This window comes from Mauremys reevesii, linkage group 2 (genome assembly GCF_016161935.1).
Source record: "Mauremys reevesii isolate NIE-2019 linkage group 2, ASM1616193v1, whole genome shotgun sequence".
In the NCBI taxonomy this organism is placed as follows: domain Eukaryota; kingdom Metazoa; phylum Chordata; order Testudines; family Geoemydidae; genus Mauremys; species Mauremys reevesii.
Genome location: NC_052624.1, coordinates 95788601 through 95807365, shown reverse-complemented (window position 1 = coordinate 95807365; position 18765 = coordinate 95788601). Strand labels below are relative to the sequence as shown.

At 42.8% G+C, this 18765-nt stretch overlaps 1 protein-coding gene across 1 annotated transcript; it reads left to right on the top strand.

The window, feature by feature from the left end:
• The first annotated feature begins 3696 nt into the window (after positions 1-3696).
• On the top strand, positions 3697-8303 carry LOC120397358 (trichohyalin-like). The gene has a single exon (XM_039523051.1). The coding sequence runs from the start codon at positions 3876-3878 to the stop codon at positions 8154-8156; it is 4281 nt and encodes a 1426-aa protein (XP_039378985.1). The 5' UTR covers positions 3697-3875; the 3' UTR covers positions 8157-8303.
• Positions 8304-18765: the final 10462 nt, after the last annotated feature.

Genomic DNA, 18765 nt, shown 5'->3' with positions numbered 1-18765 from the left:
TTGGAGGACCAGAGTAGTGCAATGGAGCCGTAGCATAGTGGAGAATCTCACCTGTTTTGTTTTATATATACAAAGAGCTAAAGGTGTATTTTGTAAACAGCATCATCTCCCCAGGTTTCTTAAGGCCATTCAAAATCAGCACCTGGATGAAGAACCATATAGTAGCCAGACTGATAGATTTTCAATCTGTCTGCCTAGACAATTTTTTATCATATTTGATTAAGGAAAACGGTAAAGAAAAAAAGAGAAAAAAATCAACATTTAAGGGTGCCAATTGAAGATCTGTTTAACTTATTATTGCTTTAAACTATTAAGTGGTAACATGAAATGAATTTTTATTTTCAGATGTGTTTCCTTCTGCATTTTTCATGCAACCATTTTAAGAAAAATATATTTAGAGATTGTATTATACATGTAGATCAGTGATTCTCAACCTGTGGGTCAGGACCCCATTTTAATGGGGTCGCCAGGGCTGGCTTAGACTTGCTGGGGCCCAGGACCAAAGCCCAAGCCGCACCCCACCACCCAGAGCCAAAGCCCATGGGCTTCCGCCGTGGGTGTCAGGGCTCAGATTACAGGCCCCCTGCCTGGGGCTGAAGGCCTTGGGTTTTGGCTTTGCGCCCCCTGCCTGGGACAGTGGGGCTTGGATGGGCTCAGGCTTCGGTCCCCCCCTCGGGGTCATGTAATAATTTTTGTTGTTAGAAGGGGGTCGCAGTGCAATGAAGTTTGAGAACCCTTGACATAGCTAATATAAATGTTTGAGACATTTAAAGTAATCACCTTCTTCCACTAGGTGGCACCATTACACTTACTACAGTAAAAGTCACGGTCTAATTTGTGTTTTAGTTTTTCATCTCTTTTTTTCCATTCATTCCCCTTTTTGAGTTTAAAAAAATGGATTGGTAAGCTGAGGAGGGTGAAATCACTAGACATTTTTTCTCAGTACCAGAGCTGTGCATAATTAGCATGTTTATCATAACATATTAGCATATTTAGGATAACTGATTTTATTAAGGGTCTGCCGCTCTGATAGTTTAGAATAGTAAATTTTTCTATTGGTCCTGTGCTAATTCTTGATTCCGGGCTATACTGAGCATTTCTTTTTTGATTGGTTTTTGTCTTAAGTGTATTGACTCTGCATAGATGATCTGGCTGAAGTGAATTATAAGAAACAATTTAAGTGAAGAGAGGTCGCTTGGTGAGGAGGTTTTGAGTGGAAGCTCCATGTACAAGGCCATCATTGGCTGAAGGGAGGATTGAGGGAAACCTGGGAAACCTGGAAAAAGGTTGGGGGAAACCTGGAAAAAGACAAGGTCTGAGGTACACACTGGAGATGTGTGGATGTAGTGCTATAAATGCAAGACCAAGAAGTATGAACTTGATACATAGTGCAGTGTGCGGTGTTGTAGCCATGTCGGTCCCGGGATATTAGAGAGGCAAGGTGGATGAGGTAACATATTCCATTGGACCAGCTTCAACTGGTGCGAGAGAGAAGCTTTTGAGCTACACAGAGCTTGTCTTCAGGTCTGGGAAAGAAGAACTTGTGTAGCTCAAAAGCTTCTCTCTCTCATCAACACAAGAAGGTGAGGTGGATATCCAGAAGGTCAGAGGGGAGGAGAAGGAAGTGGTAGTTGAGAAGTGGGATGCTGAGAGCATGGACAAGAGTTTAAGCCATTGAGATGGATAGGAAAGGACAGATTTTTTGTATGTTGTGGAGGAAGAAGTGGCAGGATTTCGCCTTGGCCTGGCCATGGGACATGGAGGGACTTGGAGAAATGATCTTACAGCTGAGAAACGTCCTTGCTCTAGCACCCCACCGTGCCAGTCCAGACTGTTGGAACTTCGAGAGCAGAACCCAATTCTAGAAATGACACAAAGTCAATGCCTAGGAAAGTCTGATATCTAATGGACTGTACCATGGAGAGTCAACCTACTGAAGCTGTCCTGCAGTGGCTCAAAAGTGGCACTCAAGGCAAACTGTTAAGAGCAGGGCACAAACCCCAAATCGGCTGTGAGCTCTGTACTTAGATTTCGTCAACCAAGTACCAAGTATAAACTCCTCACGCACTATAACAGTCTAATCATGGAGTCACACACAGTCCCCTTGGGTACTCCGATGTATCTTGTCACCTAGGCAACCTTGCCTTTGTGACAGATGGTCCCTTACCCCCAAAATCACAACAATATTCAGGCTACTCCCGGTCCCAAAGGACCAGTCACTTACCCCAGGTCAGTGGCATCAAAGCAACGCTTGTAGCCAATCCCATAATAAGCTATCTAAAGATTTATTAACTAGGAAAAGGAAATATGAGAGTTATTGACAAGGGTAAAAGCAGGTAAACATACACACACAAATGAGTTACTGTCTTAGGCTCCAAAAGGTAATAGAAACTTCTATAATAAGCAAGCCCTATATGTCCCTTAGGGCTAATCCAGGCTAAACACGTGAGATCTCTTGCTTATGCCTAGAAAACCTTGCACTCAAGAGTCTTCTTGTTAGGGTTTTTTATCCCATTCCCCCCATCCCTTGTTTGAGCAGCCAGTTCAGCTGATGGGAGGAATTCACTCACGTGTTCTCTTCATTGGAGGAGCAGGGGGATGGGAAGAGCAATCAAAAAAGTAGTTTATCCTTACATGTTCCACAGTAGTTCATCTGGTGTCTATGGGCCTTCTCTGTTAGGCAAGACCTAACACCTTCTGTTGAAAGCTAGCGTTTCATACTAATTCATGTCTCCTTCCTGTCTAGTGATTTACACAATTACAGAGAATCACAATGCAAATGCTCCAATATTACCTTACAATATGGGTGCTATAAGTGAGATTAATGCATGCAGCAACTTACAAACATTCAATAAAGTCTAAACGCTAAGCACATTTTATAACTCTAATATCTATTCATCAATACTAATATATAGCTGAGCCAGACTAATTCTAACTATATATTTGTCAGTATCCAAGTGAGGCATGGGGACTTTGGCATAAGCTGGCATCTGGCTTGCCAGCATCACAGGCGATGGAGGTCCACAGAGGCTGACTCATCAACCCTGAATTGATGAAAAAAAAGTTATGTAAAGATGCTTACATCTCAGTGACATGCAGAAAACACTTTAGGATCCCTTTGAAGTAAACTGAGGTGTTTTCTGTGACTCTGGTGGAGTTCTTGGCTTGTCTGGATGCAGCTAGGTCATCCTCCCTGAAATATTTGCTTCAAAATGCTTATGAAGAGCAATTTTTAAAACTTTGGCATAAACGAGTTCTCCCAAATGTTTGGAAAATGTCCCAGAGGATATCCCTCACATTCACCCCGAGATTTTCATTCCCATTCCCCGCTTCAAAGTACTCAAGTTGAACATTGTGCTATAGTATCAACATAGTTAGTATATTTTCACTAATGGAATATAAACATATCAGAAAAGCACAGCTTAATAGAAGATAGGTAGCCAGATTCTGCCTATGGTTGTGAAAAAGAATTTTTGTTCAAATGAGAAGACAAATGAATAAATTCCCCTGTCTTGTACCCACTTCTGTTTGCAGCATACACATCCCGGTAGACAAAATATATTATAGTCTGAGGAGGTACATTTTTGTGGGAACTCCTTCTTAAAACATTGGCAGCACATGACTTTAAGAACACATCTCAGGATTCTGATGATGACATGATTTATGACATCACAAAAACCAAGTCAATAGGACCCTGAGGATGACTTTTAGCCTTGTAAGAGGATTCAGGACAATGGGAGAAGGAAGAAAGATGTTTGCCATGAGGCCTCAAGTTAACATAGTAACCAAATCCTTGTCTAGAGTGAGTCATTTTCCTGCTTTTCCTTCCTTCCACCTCCATTGAGACCAAACTGTGTCCCATACTCTCTCCTGGGATGGGTACCATGAATCCTAGGACAGTTCACAGTGAGATCCAGAACTTGGCAAAATTGAATCAGGGCTTTATAAATTCTGAAGATCGCCGCTTCCTTCGGGAATCAGTAGTGAGTATGGAAAATCCCATGTCTCCCACTTCAAGCCATACAGCTGCAGGTGAGATGGTCAGGGAGGCAGATAAGGTCCTGAAAGAGGCTAGGAACAAAGAGAATGATTTGGAAACTGATGCAGAGGAGGTGATTGAACCAGATCAAGATGATCGCCAAGAGATGATAGACCAAAACTTGCAGCTAACAGATGAGATGACAAAGCAGGCCAATGAAAAGAATAGGGAGGCCTTTGATGTCCTGTGTAAAGGTGAACTTCAGAAAGCAATTGACTTGTTCTCAGATGCCATCAAGCTGAATCCATACCTTGTCAACTCATATACTAACAGAGCCAATGTCTTTGTGCACCTGCAGAAACCAAATGCTGCCATTAGTGACTGTAACAGAGCCATAGAGCTCAACCCTAACTTAGCACAGCCCTACAAGGTGCGAGGAAAAGCACTCCAGCTCCTGGGGCTCTTGGAAGAAGCATCTTGTGACCTGGCCTTGGCTTGCAAACTGGATTATGATGAAGATGCCAGTAATGTGGTAAAGGAAGTGCAGGTGAGAACCCAGAAGAATTCTGAACACAAAACAAAGAATGAGCAAAAATGTCAGCACAGGGAGACACTGGAGAGAGTGAAAAGGGCTCTGGCAAAAGAAAGCGCTGATACGACATGGGATCAGGAAAAAGCGCAGAGGGAGAAGGAGTCTTGTGAGGAGCCCGAGAGTGAGGAGAGTGAGTTGGAAATCGATAACGAGGGGGTGATTGAACCTGATGAGGATGAGCCCCAAGAGATGGGGGACGAGACTCTGAAGGTAACAGACGAAATGATGAAGCAGGCCACTGAAAAGAAGAGGGAGGCTTTTGATGCAGTGGCTAAAGGAGAACTTCAGAGAGCTGTTGATTTGTTCACAGATGCCATCAAACTGAACCCACGGCTTACGATTTTATATGCCAACCGAGCCAGTGTCTATGTGCAGTTGCAGAAGCCAAATGCTGCCATTAGAGACTGTGACAGAGCCATAAATATCAATCCTGACTCCGCACAGCCCTACAAGTGGCGAGGGAAAGCACTCCAGCTCCTGGGTTATTGGCAGGAGGCTGCCGAGGACCTCTCCTTGGCCTGTCAGCTGGATTATGATGAAGAGACCAATGCCATGCTGAATGAGGTGCAGCCAAGGGCCCAGAAAATCACCCACCACTGGAGAAAGTATGAGCAAAAGCAAAAGGAAAAGAGATTTAAGGAGGCCCTGGAGAGAATGAAGAAAGCCCTGGAGGAGACAGGGGGAGCTCAACTTCAGATACCTGAGGAACAGGAAAGAGATGAGCTTGAGGCCTGGCAAGAAGAGGAAAGAGCTCAGCCTCAGGATACCCAGAAACATGAAAGAGTTAAGCTTCAGGCCTCCTGGGAACAATGGGGTGCACATCTTAAATACTCTACAGTACAAGAAGGAGCTCTTCCAGTGGCCCATGGTGACAAGGAGAATTTCCAGCTGAAGGCCCAGGGGAGAGCTGAGAGTGAGGAAGAGTCCAGTGAGGAACCCGAGAGTGAGTTGGAGACTGATAACGAAGGAGTGATTGAACCCGATGAGGATGAGCCCCAAGAGATGGGGGACGAGACTCTGAAGGTAACAGACGAAATGATGAAGCAGGCCATTGAAAAGAAGAGGGAGGCTTTTGTTGCAGTGGCTAAAGGAGAACTTCAGAGAGCTGTTGATTTGTTCACAGATGCCATCAAACTGAACCCACGGCTTACGATTTTATATGCCAACCGAGCCAGTGTCTATGTGCAGTTGCAGAAGCCAAATGCTGCCATTAGAGACTGTGACAGAGCCATAAATATCAACCCTGACTCCGCACAGCCCTACAAGTGGCGAGGGAAAGCACTCCGACTCCTGGGTTACTGGCAGGAGGCTGCCAAGGACCTCTCCTTGGCCTGTCAGCTGGATTATGATGAAGAGACCAATGCCATGCTGAATGAGGTGCAGCCAAGGGCCCAGAAAATCACCCACCACTGGAGGAAGTATGAGCAAAAGTGCAAGGAAGATGAATTTAAGGAGATGGTAGAGAGGATAAAGAAAGTCTTGGAGGAGCAGGAGAGTGCTCAGAAAGCCCTGGAAGAACAGGAGATAGATGAGAAAGCAGCCCTGGAGGAACAGGAGAAATCCATGAAGGAACCTGAGACAACTGAGCAGATAGTGCTGAAAGAACAGGAGGACAATCAACAGGAGCCAATGGAGGAACAAGTGAGAGCTCAGAAGAAGGCATTGAAAGAACAAGAGTCAGTTCAGCCGATGGATCTGGAGGAACAGTTGATAGCTTTGCAGACTGAGCTGGAAGAACAGTTGAAAACTCAGCAGATGGAGCTGGAGGAAGAGGAGAGAGCTCTGCTGAAGTTGCTGGAGGAACAGGAGAGGACCCAGAAGAAAGTGCTGGAAAAACAGGAGAGAACCCAGATGAAGGCTCTGGAAGAACTGGAAAGGGCTCAACAGCTGGCTCTGAAGGAACTGGAAAGAGCTCAGAAGAAGGTCTTAGAGGAACAGGAAAAAACTCAGAAGGCAGCCCTGGAAGAACAGGAGAGAGCTCAGAAGAAATCCCAGAAGGAAAAGGAGAGGGCTGAGAAAGCCCTGGAGGAACTGGCAAGAGCTCATAAGATGGCCCTGAAGGAACTGGAGATTGCTCAGAAAAAAGGCCTGGAGGAACATGAAAGAGCCCAGCAGAAGGCCTTGGCAGAACAAAAGAAAGCTCATATGGCTATGGAAGAACTGGAGAAAGCTCATAAGAAGCAAGAGATAGCACAGAAGGCTGCCCTCGAGGAGCAGAGGAGAGCTCAGAAGGCCCTAGAGGTACTGGAAAGAGAACAGAGAAAGGCCATGGAGGAGCAGAAGAGAGCTCAAAAGAAGGCCATGGAGGAACAGGAAAAAGCCCAGAAAGCCCTGGAGGAACTGGCCAGAGTTCAGCAGCAGACTCTAGAGGAAAAAGAGAGAGCTCAGAAGAAGACCAGAGAGGAACAGGAGAGAGCCCAGAAAGCCCTGGAGGAACTGGTGAGAGCTCAGAAAGAGGCCCTAGATGAACAAGAGAGAGTTCAGAAGAAGGCTACAGAGGAACAGAAGAGGGCTAAAAAGGCCTTGGAGGAACTGGAGAGAGCTCAGAAAAAGGCCTTGGAGGAACTGGAGAGAGCTCAGAAAAAGGCCCTGGAGGAACAAGAGAGAGCTCGAACGAAAGCCCTGGTGGAACAGGATAGGGCTCAAAAAGGCCTGGAGGAACTGGAGAAAGCTCAGAAAAAGGCCCTGGAGGAACAAGAGAGAGCTCGAAAGAAAGCCCTGGAGGAACAGGATAGGGCTCAAAAAGGCCTGGAGGAACTGGAGAAAGCTCAGAAAAAAGCATTGGAGGAACTGGAGAGAGCTCAGAAAGAGGTACTGTGGGAACAAGAGAAAGCTCAGAAGAAAGCCCTGGAGGAACAAGAGAAAGCTCAAAATAAAGCTCTGGAGGAACAGAAGAGGGCTCAGAAAGCTCTGGAGAAACTAGAGAGAGCTCAGAAAAAATCCCTAGAGGAGCTGGAGAGAGTTCAGAAAGGGTTCCTGGAGGAACAAGAGAAAGCTCAGAAGAAAGCCCTGGAGGAACAGAAGAGGGCTCAGAAAGCTCTGGAGAAACTGGAGAGAGCTCAGAAAAACTCTCTAGAGGAGCTGGAGAGAGTTCAGAAAGGGTTCCTGGAGGAACAAGAGAAAGCTCAGAAAAAAGCCCTGGAGGAACAGAAGAGGGCTCAGAAAGCTCTGGAGAAACTGGAGAGAGCGCAGAAAAACTCCCTAGAGGAGCTGGAGAGAGTTCAGAAAGGGGTCTTGGATGAGCCAGAAAACGCTCAGAAGGTGGCCCTGGAGGAACATGAGAAAGCTCAGAAAAAGGTTCCAGAGGAAGAGGAGGAAGCTCAGAAAGAGGCCCCAGAAGAACATGAAGGAACTCATAAAATGTTGTGGGAAGACCTGGAAAGAGCACAGAAAAAAGACTTAGAGGAATGGGAGAAAGCTCATAAAAAGGTCTGTGTAGAACAGGAAGGAGATCAGGAGAAAGATGTAGAGGAACAGGAAACAGCCACAGAGCAACAACTGAGAGCTCAAAAAGAGCCAGAGCATGCAACAAGTTCATTAAGACCTCTCGCAAAATCCATTTGGGATTATTTTGAATCAGGCTAGACTCAGAATTCTGAGCCATTGTCTGAGTTTATCCTGGAACCCAGCAAACATTAACAAACCCAGGAATCAATGCATGCTCACTGCCGTGTGTAAATTTGGAGGTCGTGTACAACTGCTGTTTTCATTAAAACACAAATATGAACAGAATTTTTCCATTATTTTTTATTTCTGCATCTAAACAGTTTTTAAAGGATTAAAGCACTTCTCAGGCAGTGTTTTGACACATGCACAAGTATACACAGACTATGTGGAATGCTCCTCTCCAGTTGAATATGAGTGCCTCAGGTACTCAGTCATTGGGCTGTAGAGTAGGTTAAAGAGTCCAAAGACACTTCCTTCATCAGTCTAAGTATTGCTACACAGAGATAAACTGCAAATGGAGCTTGCACATTTCTGTTTCTCTGCCTATGTCTATTTGATCCCCCTGGTACTTTCTCAAAGACTGGTCCATGAAGGGGAGGAGGGTTTGGAATCTTCCTCTCCTGATTATTCTTCCTGTAAAAGGGGATGAGGGAAAGAAGACATTGAACATCCTGCCAACAGAAAATCTGTGGGAGGGTTTTGAGCAGCAAATGAGAGCTGCCCGTGACCAGCTGGGTGAGGAGCCTCCAGATAAATGGGTGATGGATGGAATTATTACTGAAGAGGGAGGCCAGGGTCTTGATGTGGAGCTTTGAAGGGAAGAGGGAATTTATGGGTGAGAGCATGACTAAAGGGTGCATTGCTTGTGATGTATAGGCCATATGATCGAGATAAACTCTTAAGTTGCTTGAGTTCATGAAAGGGGCCATGATTCTGCAAGCAGCTCTGGGTAGGGAGAGCCTCTTTGACGTCAGCTGATTGCTTTGCAGGCACAAGGGCCCACTCAGGTGGAGCAGCTTGCAGCATCAGGGACTTGGTTTAGACATAACCATGTTTTTAAATCAAATCTAAATTTGGGTGTGTAAAATCCAGTATTTCCAACTTCAAGAGTTTCCATCATCAGTCTGGCCTCAAAAATCATGAGATTGGCTTAAAAATCATGAGCTTTTTATTTTTAAATCATAACATCTTTATTATTTTTATGTGTGTTCTGATTTCTGAGCCTTTAGAGTCCATTTGGTTCATGATTTCAAGCTCTTTGCTGCTACCATGCATGCTAGAAACTTTTTTTGTAATGAACATAATTACTTGACTCTGGGAGCTGGGACTTTAAATAAAATCACCAAATATTGTGACACTTGGCAACTTAGAAAATTCTGATGAATTATACATGGCTGAGCCCAAGGCAAATAAAGCAGAGGTTTAGAATCTACAAGGGGAAAAAAGAATTTATGGCAAAAATGTTGCAGCTGCTAATTGCTTGTGGAGGGAGAATCCTTCAGACGATGCTCATTATGGCTAGAGGAACTAAAGAGGAGGTAGTCCCAAACTAGCTTTGGAGGAAAAGTAGAATTAGAGGCTCTTAGGCTGGACCAAAGTTTCTGAAGCTATCTGACTGCTGCCTGAAGAAGGTGGAGTGTATTGGGGCTGAAGCTTTGTGAAGGAGCACCCACCCCACACAAGCCCTGGAAGGGTTAAGGGGCCAATTAAATCCCCAGGCTGCAGCTGAAGGAGGAGCCAGGAAAGGTCTGTATACAGCTAAGAGCAGCTGGGGGCTGCAAAGAAGGGGTCTGCAATCACTCCCTGGGAAAAGGGAGGTGTGTTTGAGACGGCGAGGTTCAGTAATCTATATTTACTCCCTGTGAGGAGGGAGTTTGAGCTGGTACACCCAGAGTGGGTGGAACCAAAAGCTGTAGGCAGGAGTCTAGGGAAGGAGCAACAGGGTCTAAGTGAAACCACAGTAGCCAGGTACAGGATCCCTAAACTGGAACCTGGAGTAGTGGCCAGGCCTGGGTTCCTCTACCCGCACTGGGGAAGTGGTATCACCAGGTAGTGCCCAATAAGACTGCCTGAGACCAGTCGTGCGGAAGGACTTTGGTACCCCGCAAGGGGGATATTTGGTGAGGGACCTGGCTAGAGGGCTGAGTCACGAAAAGGAGGCAGCGGCTCTTGGAGCAAGAGAGGGGCCACAGATGGCAAAAGAGAGAGTGTGGCAGAATGCAACTGCAGGAAGGGGTGTTGGCTGTGCAGAGCTAAATCTCCAGAATAACCAGGAGGGGGCACCACCTGCTGTGATTACACTCGAGTGCCCCGCCAAAAGCGTCTAATGCCTGATGTGACTGGGTAAAAGAAACTCCTGGTAATTTTACTCTGGGACTTGGCCGGAGGAATTCATACCTGAATACTTTCCATTATGGATGATAGAAGATCTATTCTGAGCATGTCTTAACCTTACAGATGTACCTACATCTACTTTTTTTTTTGGTCTTTAACTACTCTGCAGGTTACCTCTTTCAATAGAGTCCTGCAGACTCTACCCTCTGGTGGGTAGATGTGGAGTCCTCAGTGGGTGAAAATGTATTGTCCTTTGACCCCCGCCCCCCTTTGCAACTGTGCCTGACTCTTGTGAGATGTTGAGTGCACTCCACTCCCACTGATGTCCATGAAAGTGGAAGATGCTCAGCAGAGAGTACACTGCAATACATTTTTAAAAGTACAATTGACAACAGTTTTAGGACACAAATATGCCCTGGCAGTTCAGTGAACATAAACACATCCGCACATCAGCGCAGTGCTAAAGTCGGAGAGAGTGAGAGAGAGAATGGAACTGCGGATGAGCTGCAATGAAACTGATTAGTCTAACTTCAATGTTCCAGCTGTGTCAGGGCAGAAGTAAACATTCACCATGAATAAATAGTGACAAGCAAAGTAGTTATGAAACTCTTTCTACCTTTTATTCAGAAAGCTTTTCTCTCCATAGATATAGATATTTTAATATAAACAGACAACAGCAAAACAAAATGAATTGGAAGAAGTCTATTGTAAATTCTCTGGGGCAGGAAATGTACCATCCTGTATATACAGCCACAGACAGCACTCGTGAGCACTAATTATTAGAGTTGACCAACATTTTTACATTTAAATAGTTTTTAATGGAAAATTGAGGGTTTGACTCAATGAAATTTTTCATGAAAATTATCTGCTTTCCACAGAAAATTTCAAAACATTTTTGATTTGTTCCACTGAAAATGTGGTGTGCGTGTGTATGTGTAATTCATTTTAGTCAAAACTTTCCATGAAGGGAAACCTCATTTTCCAGCTAGTTCTAATAAACATATATTGTCATGGCGGTTTCTTTAAAAAACAAAACAATCATTCATTCTGAGCAAACAACAGTGGATGGGCAAACTTCGAAGAAAAACATTTAAAGTTTCAGTTTAGTTCTAAATATGTCATTATTTAGAGAAAAAATAGAAAGCAACAAAATAACAAGGGTATGCCATTATGTAGGAGTGCAGCAATTAACAGCATTCAGCTAACACCTTATTTATTTGTTTTTAATAATGTGTTAATATTATTGATGTGTGCAAAATGAAAACTGAGGACGAAGCATAGAAGAAAGGAAAGGAGAGAGGTAGAGTGAGAAGGAGAAAAAAGTATCAACATGTTATCATAAAGTGGCTTCTCTGGCATGAAAATATTTTGCACATTTCCCAGTGCAAGTCCAGATTGACTCATTGACTCTTACTGGAAGATGTTTCCTCCTCCCTCTCACTATGATGGTAGATGATAAATCTGATTTCCACTCTGAGACTGGGGGAGGGTGTGTCTCTGTCCAGTGTATGAGTAAAACTCACTCTTGTATGAAACAAGAGGCATCTTCATTGAGGCTAAAGAGGAACAGTTTAACAGAAGGGATATTGGTATAGTTTAGTGGTTTTGAGGAACAGGTGCAGATAATAATCCAGGTGTTTGGTTTTCATGGACCAAAGGCTGTGATAATGGGGGCTTGTCTACACATGAACATTTGTGAATTTAAAGCAGAATAACTAATCCAGAATAACTCCACATATGGACACACTTATTCCAGAATAGTTATTCCACAATAGCTATTCCAGAATAACTCCATGTGTTGACAAACCATGAGGCATGTGCGTAGCTGCATCTCCAGCAATTTGTGGCCTGTGATCTGTTTAGTATCCAGTAGAACTTGTTAAATATTTTGTTTTAGGTCAGGCACAGGTTGGTATTTATGATTTTTTTCAAAAAAATTGGTCCGGTATACTATGTGCTCTAGTGAATTATGACCTCGTCAGAACTGAGATTGATTTTTCTTTTTCTTAAATATCATATGAGAGAGAAGTTTTCATCACTACTCACTCCTAAATTGTTGTTGGGATAATTTTTCACTTACCTGTGCATTTGTTTCCAAACTGGCAGATACAAAACTGTGCACTGTTATGACAACTGAATGTGAAAATGGATTCTTCAGCATGCACAGTCATGGCAAATGCATATATTTGTTTATGCTCATTTGCTCACCTTTAAACATTGACTAATGTAGAGCTGTGCATGTGAAACAACTCTTTGAATTTTGACACTAGGTGGCACCGCAGTACATCTGTGTATCATAGTAGCAAAGTTACAGTGAGATATGGAGAAATAAAATTGCTTCAGACTGTCTTGATAATTGTTATAAATTTCTCTGGCTCATTAAAAAAGCAGGTTTTTATTAGCTCAACTTTTCAGTGTACAAAGTTTGGATAATCTTTTTTGGAGGGGAGGGGGATGTGGCCAGTATAGCTATTCAGGGCCTGTAGAAAGAGCCAGTCATGAAGAAAGGCTACACAACCTTTAAATGGAAAAAATATATATATTGGTTCTGACATGATCATAAGCAAAATTCTGGGGCTCTGGCCTTCTGCGTTTTTAATCAGACTATATTGACACAGGCTGTCTCTCATTACAAAAGACTTCCTAATGATCAGTAAGCTCCAAACCTTCCTTAATAACCTATTGGCACATCACTTTGATTAGTATCCAGTATCTGTCTTTGATATGTACAGTGTCTTTATGTCCATAGCGAAGGTCAGAAGGGGTTGGAGAAAACTCTAGGTAGAAATTCCACAAGGAAGGAGAAAGAAACTAAGTAGTTTTAAGAATAATACTGTAATGGGATCCATTAGTTTGTGGTTACTGACTCAATCATGTTTTGGGTATTAACCCTTTGAAGCCGTGCTCCATGAGGGCTGACTTCATAAGGGACAGTTAAGACAGCATACGGTAAATGTTCTGGAGCCAGGAAATTTAAGATCAGTCTCTTACAAGCACTCTTGTGTGTGTCACACCTCTGTTATAAATATTACTTTTCTTTTTCTGATATGGTTCCTCCTTCAGTGTTAGGGGAAAAAAGCAACTCTTTCTGTGATTTATATACTGCTGTCACATGACAGTATTCTCCTTTCATCGCTCATGGCCCCAAAAGGATCTCTGAAAACGTTTTGATCAAATCTTAATTTCTCCTCCCAGATCCCTGGTGTTACTTCTATGTTAGATCAAATCTTCCTTCATTGGTCCTGTTCTCTTTCTGTGGGGATGTCTTTAGAAAAGATATGACCTTGTTCAACAAGATGTTGTTGAACTAGCTACAGGAATGACTGGGTTCTAACAGTCCCTGATCAGAAGAGACTGAATCACAGTTATCACGAAAACACAACTGATATTCCTGCGTGGAGAGGACAGTGTCCCTTCCTGTAGAAGCAGGATTTCTTTCTTGTTCATGCATCATGAATCTTGCCAGACTAGTCAGTGTTTATTTCCAGGAAGTGACCTATGTTATCCCACCACAGCCTGCATGACCGTACAGCAAGAGAACTCCATGGCCTGATTGAGGAGTAAAAACTGGGAAGGGAGTCACCCCCAGCAGAGTTAGGTTCCAAACCCTCCGTTATTTTACAAATGTTGGTAACATTAATCACACAGGTACTTGCTTTATTGTAGTAAAATACTCTGGTCTCACCCTTTCCCTCCTCACCTCTCCCCTGCATCAAAGAGTCCTGACTGGTTGCTGCAGTCAGTGTTGTCCAGGACTGTGGTAACTCTCTTGTCAACAGGGGCAGCAGTTCTCCGAAAAGGTGGATTTTCCATAGTGAGGCAGCTCCTGGTTCTGAACTCAGAGTCAAATGGGATTAGTTACGTGCAAATGTCTCAGCTAGTCACTGTCTGTCTAGATACCCATAACATTGTCTCACCAATAGGTAGAACTTGTCCCGGCCCTGAGTCTGTTGAACTGAACTACAAGGAGGGCATTGTAGCCGGACATAAACTGCATATGCTTCTGCCTCCTTTTCAGGTAACACCTGAGTGCTCTGGGTGCTGTTACCATATCTGACCCACTGTGTGTCCAGGCTGCTAAGCAATAGAATGCAGAAGCTAAGCAGATCAAGCATCCTGAAGTGTCAGTACAGTCTAGGATGGAAAATGGCCATAGTGACCCCTGAGGCAGGGGATTATCCCTTGATCCTAGGCAGAACGGTGGGTCGGCTCTGTAAAACTCCCTGTAGTTTCTGGCAGGGGCGACTGGTCCTAAGGATCTGTGGGACTGCTGCCCAGAATTCACTCATGGTTAGGCAGAGTGCAAGGTGTAGAGGTAAAAACATTGTTGTGACGGCAGAAAAGTAGCTGTGTGGACAGACCACACTATTTAATTTTTAACCACTTAAGCTGACTGTGCCCTTAACTGCTTACAAAATCACAGTGGTAGCGGCAGTGTGTACCTGGCCTTAGGCTGTTAACCTGACCTTGCAGAAAACAGTTCATTCAATTTGTGAACTTGATTCTTTCACACTCCATTACACCCTGTGAAGTGTAATCACCAAAGAGTAGTTAGGACCAAATCCATGCTAATTTTATTGTTGGCCTGAGTATCCCTTGTGAAAGGAAGACTGAAATGGAGTAGGAAAGAGGGCAGGTTGGCCAGAAGCGTGTGTTTTCACTGCACAATCAGGCGTTTTGTCATGAAAAGTTTAGCTTTTGAGAGGAGCCAGTTTTTTAGGAGAACTGTTAACATGAATAACTTCATCTCAACTGTATTTACCTGTGGGGAAAGATGATGTGGAAGGAAACTCCTAATTACTTGATTTGTAAAATATTTTAACACATTACTACCTGGATTAGGTGTGCCCTCAATACTTGTAAGCCAGCAGATGCATTCATCACTGCCCCAATGATTGGTATCCTGGTTGCAGAGGGAGGAGAGACCAATTTTTGGTTTCTTGGCTGAGTGATAGTTAATATCAAGAGTGCTGGTGGTTTTTGATGTGGCTATGGAAACTAACCAGTGGGAAATATAGGCCAATACTACCAGCATAGGAATTGGAGTGGTAATAGCATTACTGAGGTGGTGAACTGGTGAACAGGGCTGATGGGGCTGGGGTCAGTTGTACTGGGGCCAAGAGCTAAAGACCCCTCCCACCCCTAAAAATATCAGTAAGATCTGTGTAAGTAAAGTGAAATGGGAAGGGTGAGGCCCCAGCAAAATGATTCACCAGGCCCCCAAATTTCTCTTGATGGGCTTGCTGGTGACTCTACTATTTCCAACCTCTCCTAGCCCATCAAGTTGCCAAATACAAATAGTCTTTGTATATTTCCCGATATATTGTAGCCTACTACAATAGCAAACATGAATCTGTAGTATTGTTTACTTCTGAAATGCTTGTCTGTCTGAACTTCAGAGTTTCTGCCTCTGATTAAGAGTGAGCCTAAATTTGAAAAGCTCTCTCTTAAGGTTGATTTTACTCTGTGTTGAGACCAGCTGTAATTTAATCCACCAGGTTCAGCTGCTTGCAACCTCAGAACTATAATGGGAAATAGAATTTCAGTATATTATATAGATTAGTTGAGAAGACTTTCATAGAAACTCTTTATACTGCAACCAGCTGTTTCCTTTCTCTAACAAGACTATAAAAACAGGGTTAGATTAAACTAATCAGTTACCAAAATCCAACCATATATTCAGTTTCAGCGTAACCTTGAATGAATCCATCATGTTTGTTTAGTTGGCCTCCCATAAATGGTCCAAAGTAGCAATTTTTTTTGAGTCAATGCTTTGTGGGGTGTTTTACAAAAAAAGATTAAAAGGTAGAGCTCCAGGAATTATTTTTAACGTGTACTTTCTAAAAAATTAAGACAGGGTCCTTCACCCACAACACCCTTTCTACGCACAAAATAACAGAAATTGGGTTGAGTGGAAGGAATCCCTCTCTCCTTATTATTGCTACCATAGGCCTAAATACCTTTGGGGATCTAGGGCATAGGGCCTAGAAGCCCTAGTTACAAACCAGTTATGCCTCCCTCATAAAACCCTAATCCAGTAGCTTGGTGCCACTTAACTGCAGAGAACCTGGTCTCTTACTCCCCGTTCCTTGTGCCTTGTTCCTCTTCCACAAGCAGCTGTGCAGAGAAACACAGTGAACCAGGGCTCCACAACAGGAGGAAGTAAGAAGTCCTCTCTCTAGTCTGTCCCGACTGCCCCCTCCCCATAGCAGTGGAATCATAGACGTTTCAGGCTGTCATTGCAGAGAAAGGAGTGAGTACTTTGTCAACATTGTATGTGTTTGCAAATGTCTGTATTACGTCATGGCAGAGCATACAGCCCACACTGTGGCATATAGGTCCATTTAGTACTGCAGTCTCACAGATTCTCTGGATAGTCATAACACCAATTTATGATAAGAGATTAATCTCAGAACACTTCACACACCCTACATACTAATACAGATTACTTTGCAGTCACTTCTGTTGTAGAAGACATCATTTGTTAACAGCACATGGCAACGCTGTCAGAGGTTCTGGGACAATTTTTATAGTGGGGGTGGCTGAAAGCCATTGAACAAAATTGTAAATCCTGTATATGATGGAAACCACTTCAAATCAGGGGGTGTTGCCGCCCCCCCAGCACCCTTGGTTCCAGCACCTATGAACGCCGTGTAACGGTTACGACAGAAAGTGAAAAACACCATATTCCACTAAAACTAGATGGGAAATGTTAGGTAAGCGGAATATAATAATGACTCAAAATGGAACTGGGTCAGGACACCAGGGTTAGGGCTCCAGTTACAAATGCAATGGGGTTTTTATTCATTGCAGTAATCCAGGCAAGATATTTTCAACTAGACATCAGGAAAAAATTGCTTAGTGATAAGAGAAATTGAGTAGCAGAATTGATACCAAGCAAGATGGCCAAGGCGCTATCCCTACAGATATTAAACAGGTTAGATAAGATGGTAGAAGTTATGATGTATTGAGTATAATGTAGTCTGATAGGATGACCCAACTGGTTTCTTCCTGGCCCCATTATCTGGGATTCTATTATGGACCAATGCTTTTGCCATATCAGCTGATTTCCTTATCTTGCATGACAGTTTGTCATTATGTACTATTATTTGGCTGTTATTGAATCTCATGTGTTCCCTTTAATGTGAATATTGCAAAAGCAAAATGCCTTTCAGCAGTACTTGGGACTTTTTTATTTTATCTAAATGTTAAGACTTGATATTTAACTTGCTAAATTGAACACAACCTTTCAGAAAATATAGAACTCTATAGTACATGCTTGCTTCAGCCACTATCTTTTAAATAAGGTAGACAAGCTTCTAATAAATAAAAAAAAAAAAAAATGTAGCAAATTGGACTCAGACTCAGTGAAAAAAATGTTGAATATAATCCCCATTTAGAAATATTTTCACATGAACTTTAAAGGAGCAAAACAGTTATACCAAAAATCAAATTAAATTAAGCATTTGTTTTTACCCAGAGAAATCCATCAATTCCCAAAAGTTAAACAAGAGTTTGCTTTCTCATGGTCCACCTGCTCCTATTATTTGATTCTTGAGCAAGGTTTTGTCTCAGGATGCATGTCAGTATTGAATCCTGGATACAAATCCAACACTCTTTAATGCAAAATTTGTAACATACTACCCCTTTTCACATCACAATCAATCATCAAGATTGCAAGATTATCTGCAGGATCTGCCAGAAAAAAGAAAAGAAATAAAAAAAAAAAAAAAAAAACCTTAGGAGGACAGGCAGGGAGGCAGAAGAGATCAGAAATAAATCCAAATATATCCTATCAGTCAAGATATCCAAAGATAGATCTGATCTCTCATTCATATACATCAGTGTAAATGATATTAATAATCATTATATTTACTCAGTACTATTACATTACTCTCAGATCAGATTAGATCCACATCATTTGTTCTGTCTGTCTCTGTCTGTTCTGTCTGGAAATCTATCTTCTCTAAAAAAAAAAAAAAAAAAACATTAAATAAATCTCATCTGTATAAACATTCTTTTTTTTTTTTTTTTTTTTTTTTGCATTATCAGTGTTTCTCAAGTTAGTTATTAAATAATCTTTTATCTACATCACAAGAGCAAATACAGCACTGCAGGAGAAATGCAAACTTGTCCACACTGCCCTGACAACATGCCTGAACTCTGATCTGAATCCTGAGTTTTCTGTGGAATGGCCAGTTTTATTCTCATATCTCTCTCTGCTTCTTCTCTGCTGCTGCTGAGACTGAAAAAATGACTGGTGGAGGTGGTGGATTTAGTGTGGTGGATGACATGATGGATTGTCCCTCAGGATTATCTTGATTAATTTCCCAAAGGCATAAAAGGCTGCCTGATACAGGCCACTTTTACTGACACTGAAATCTGAAATCTCATGAAAATCTCAAAACAAAAC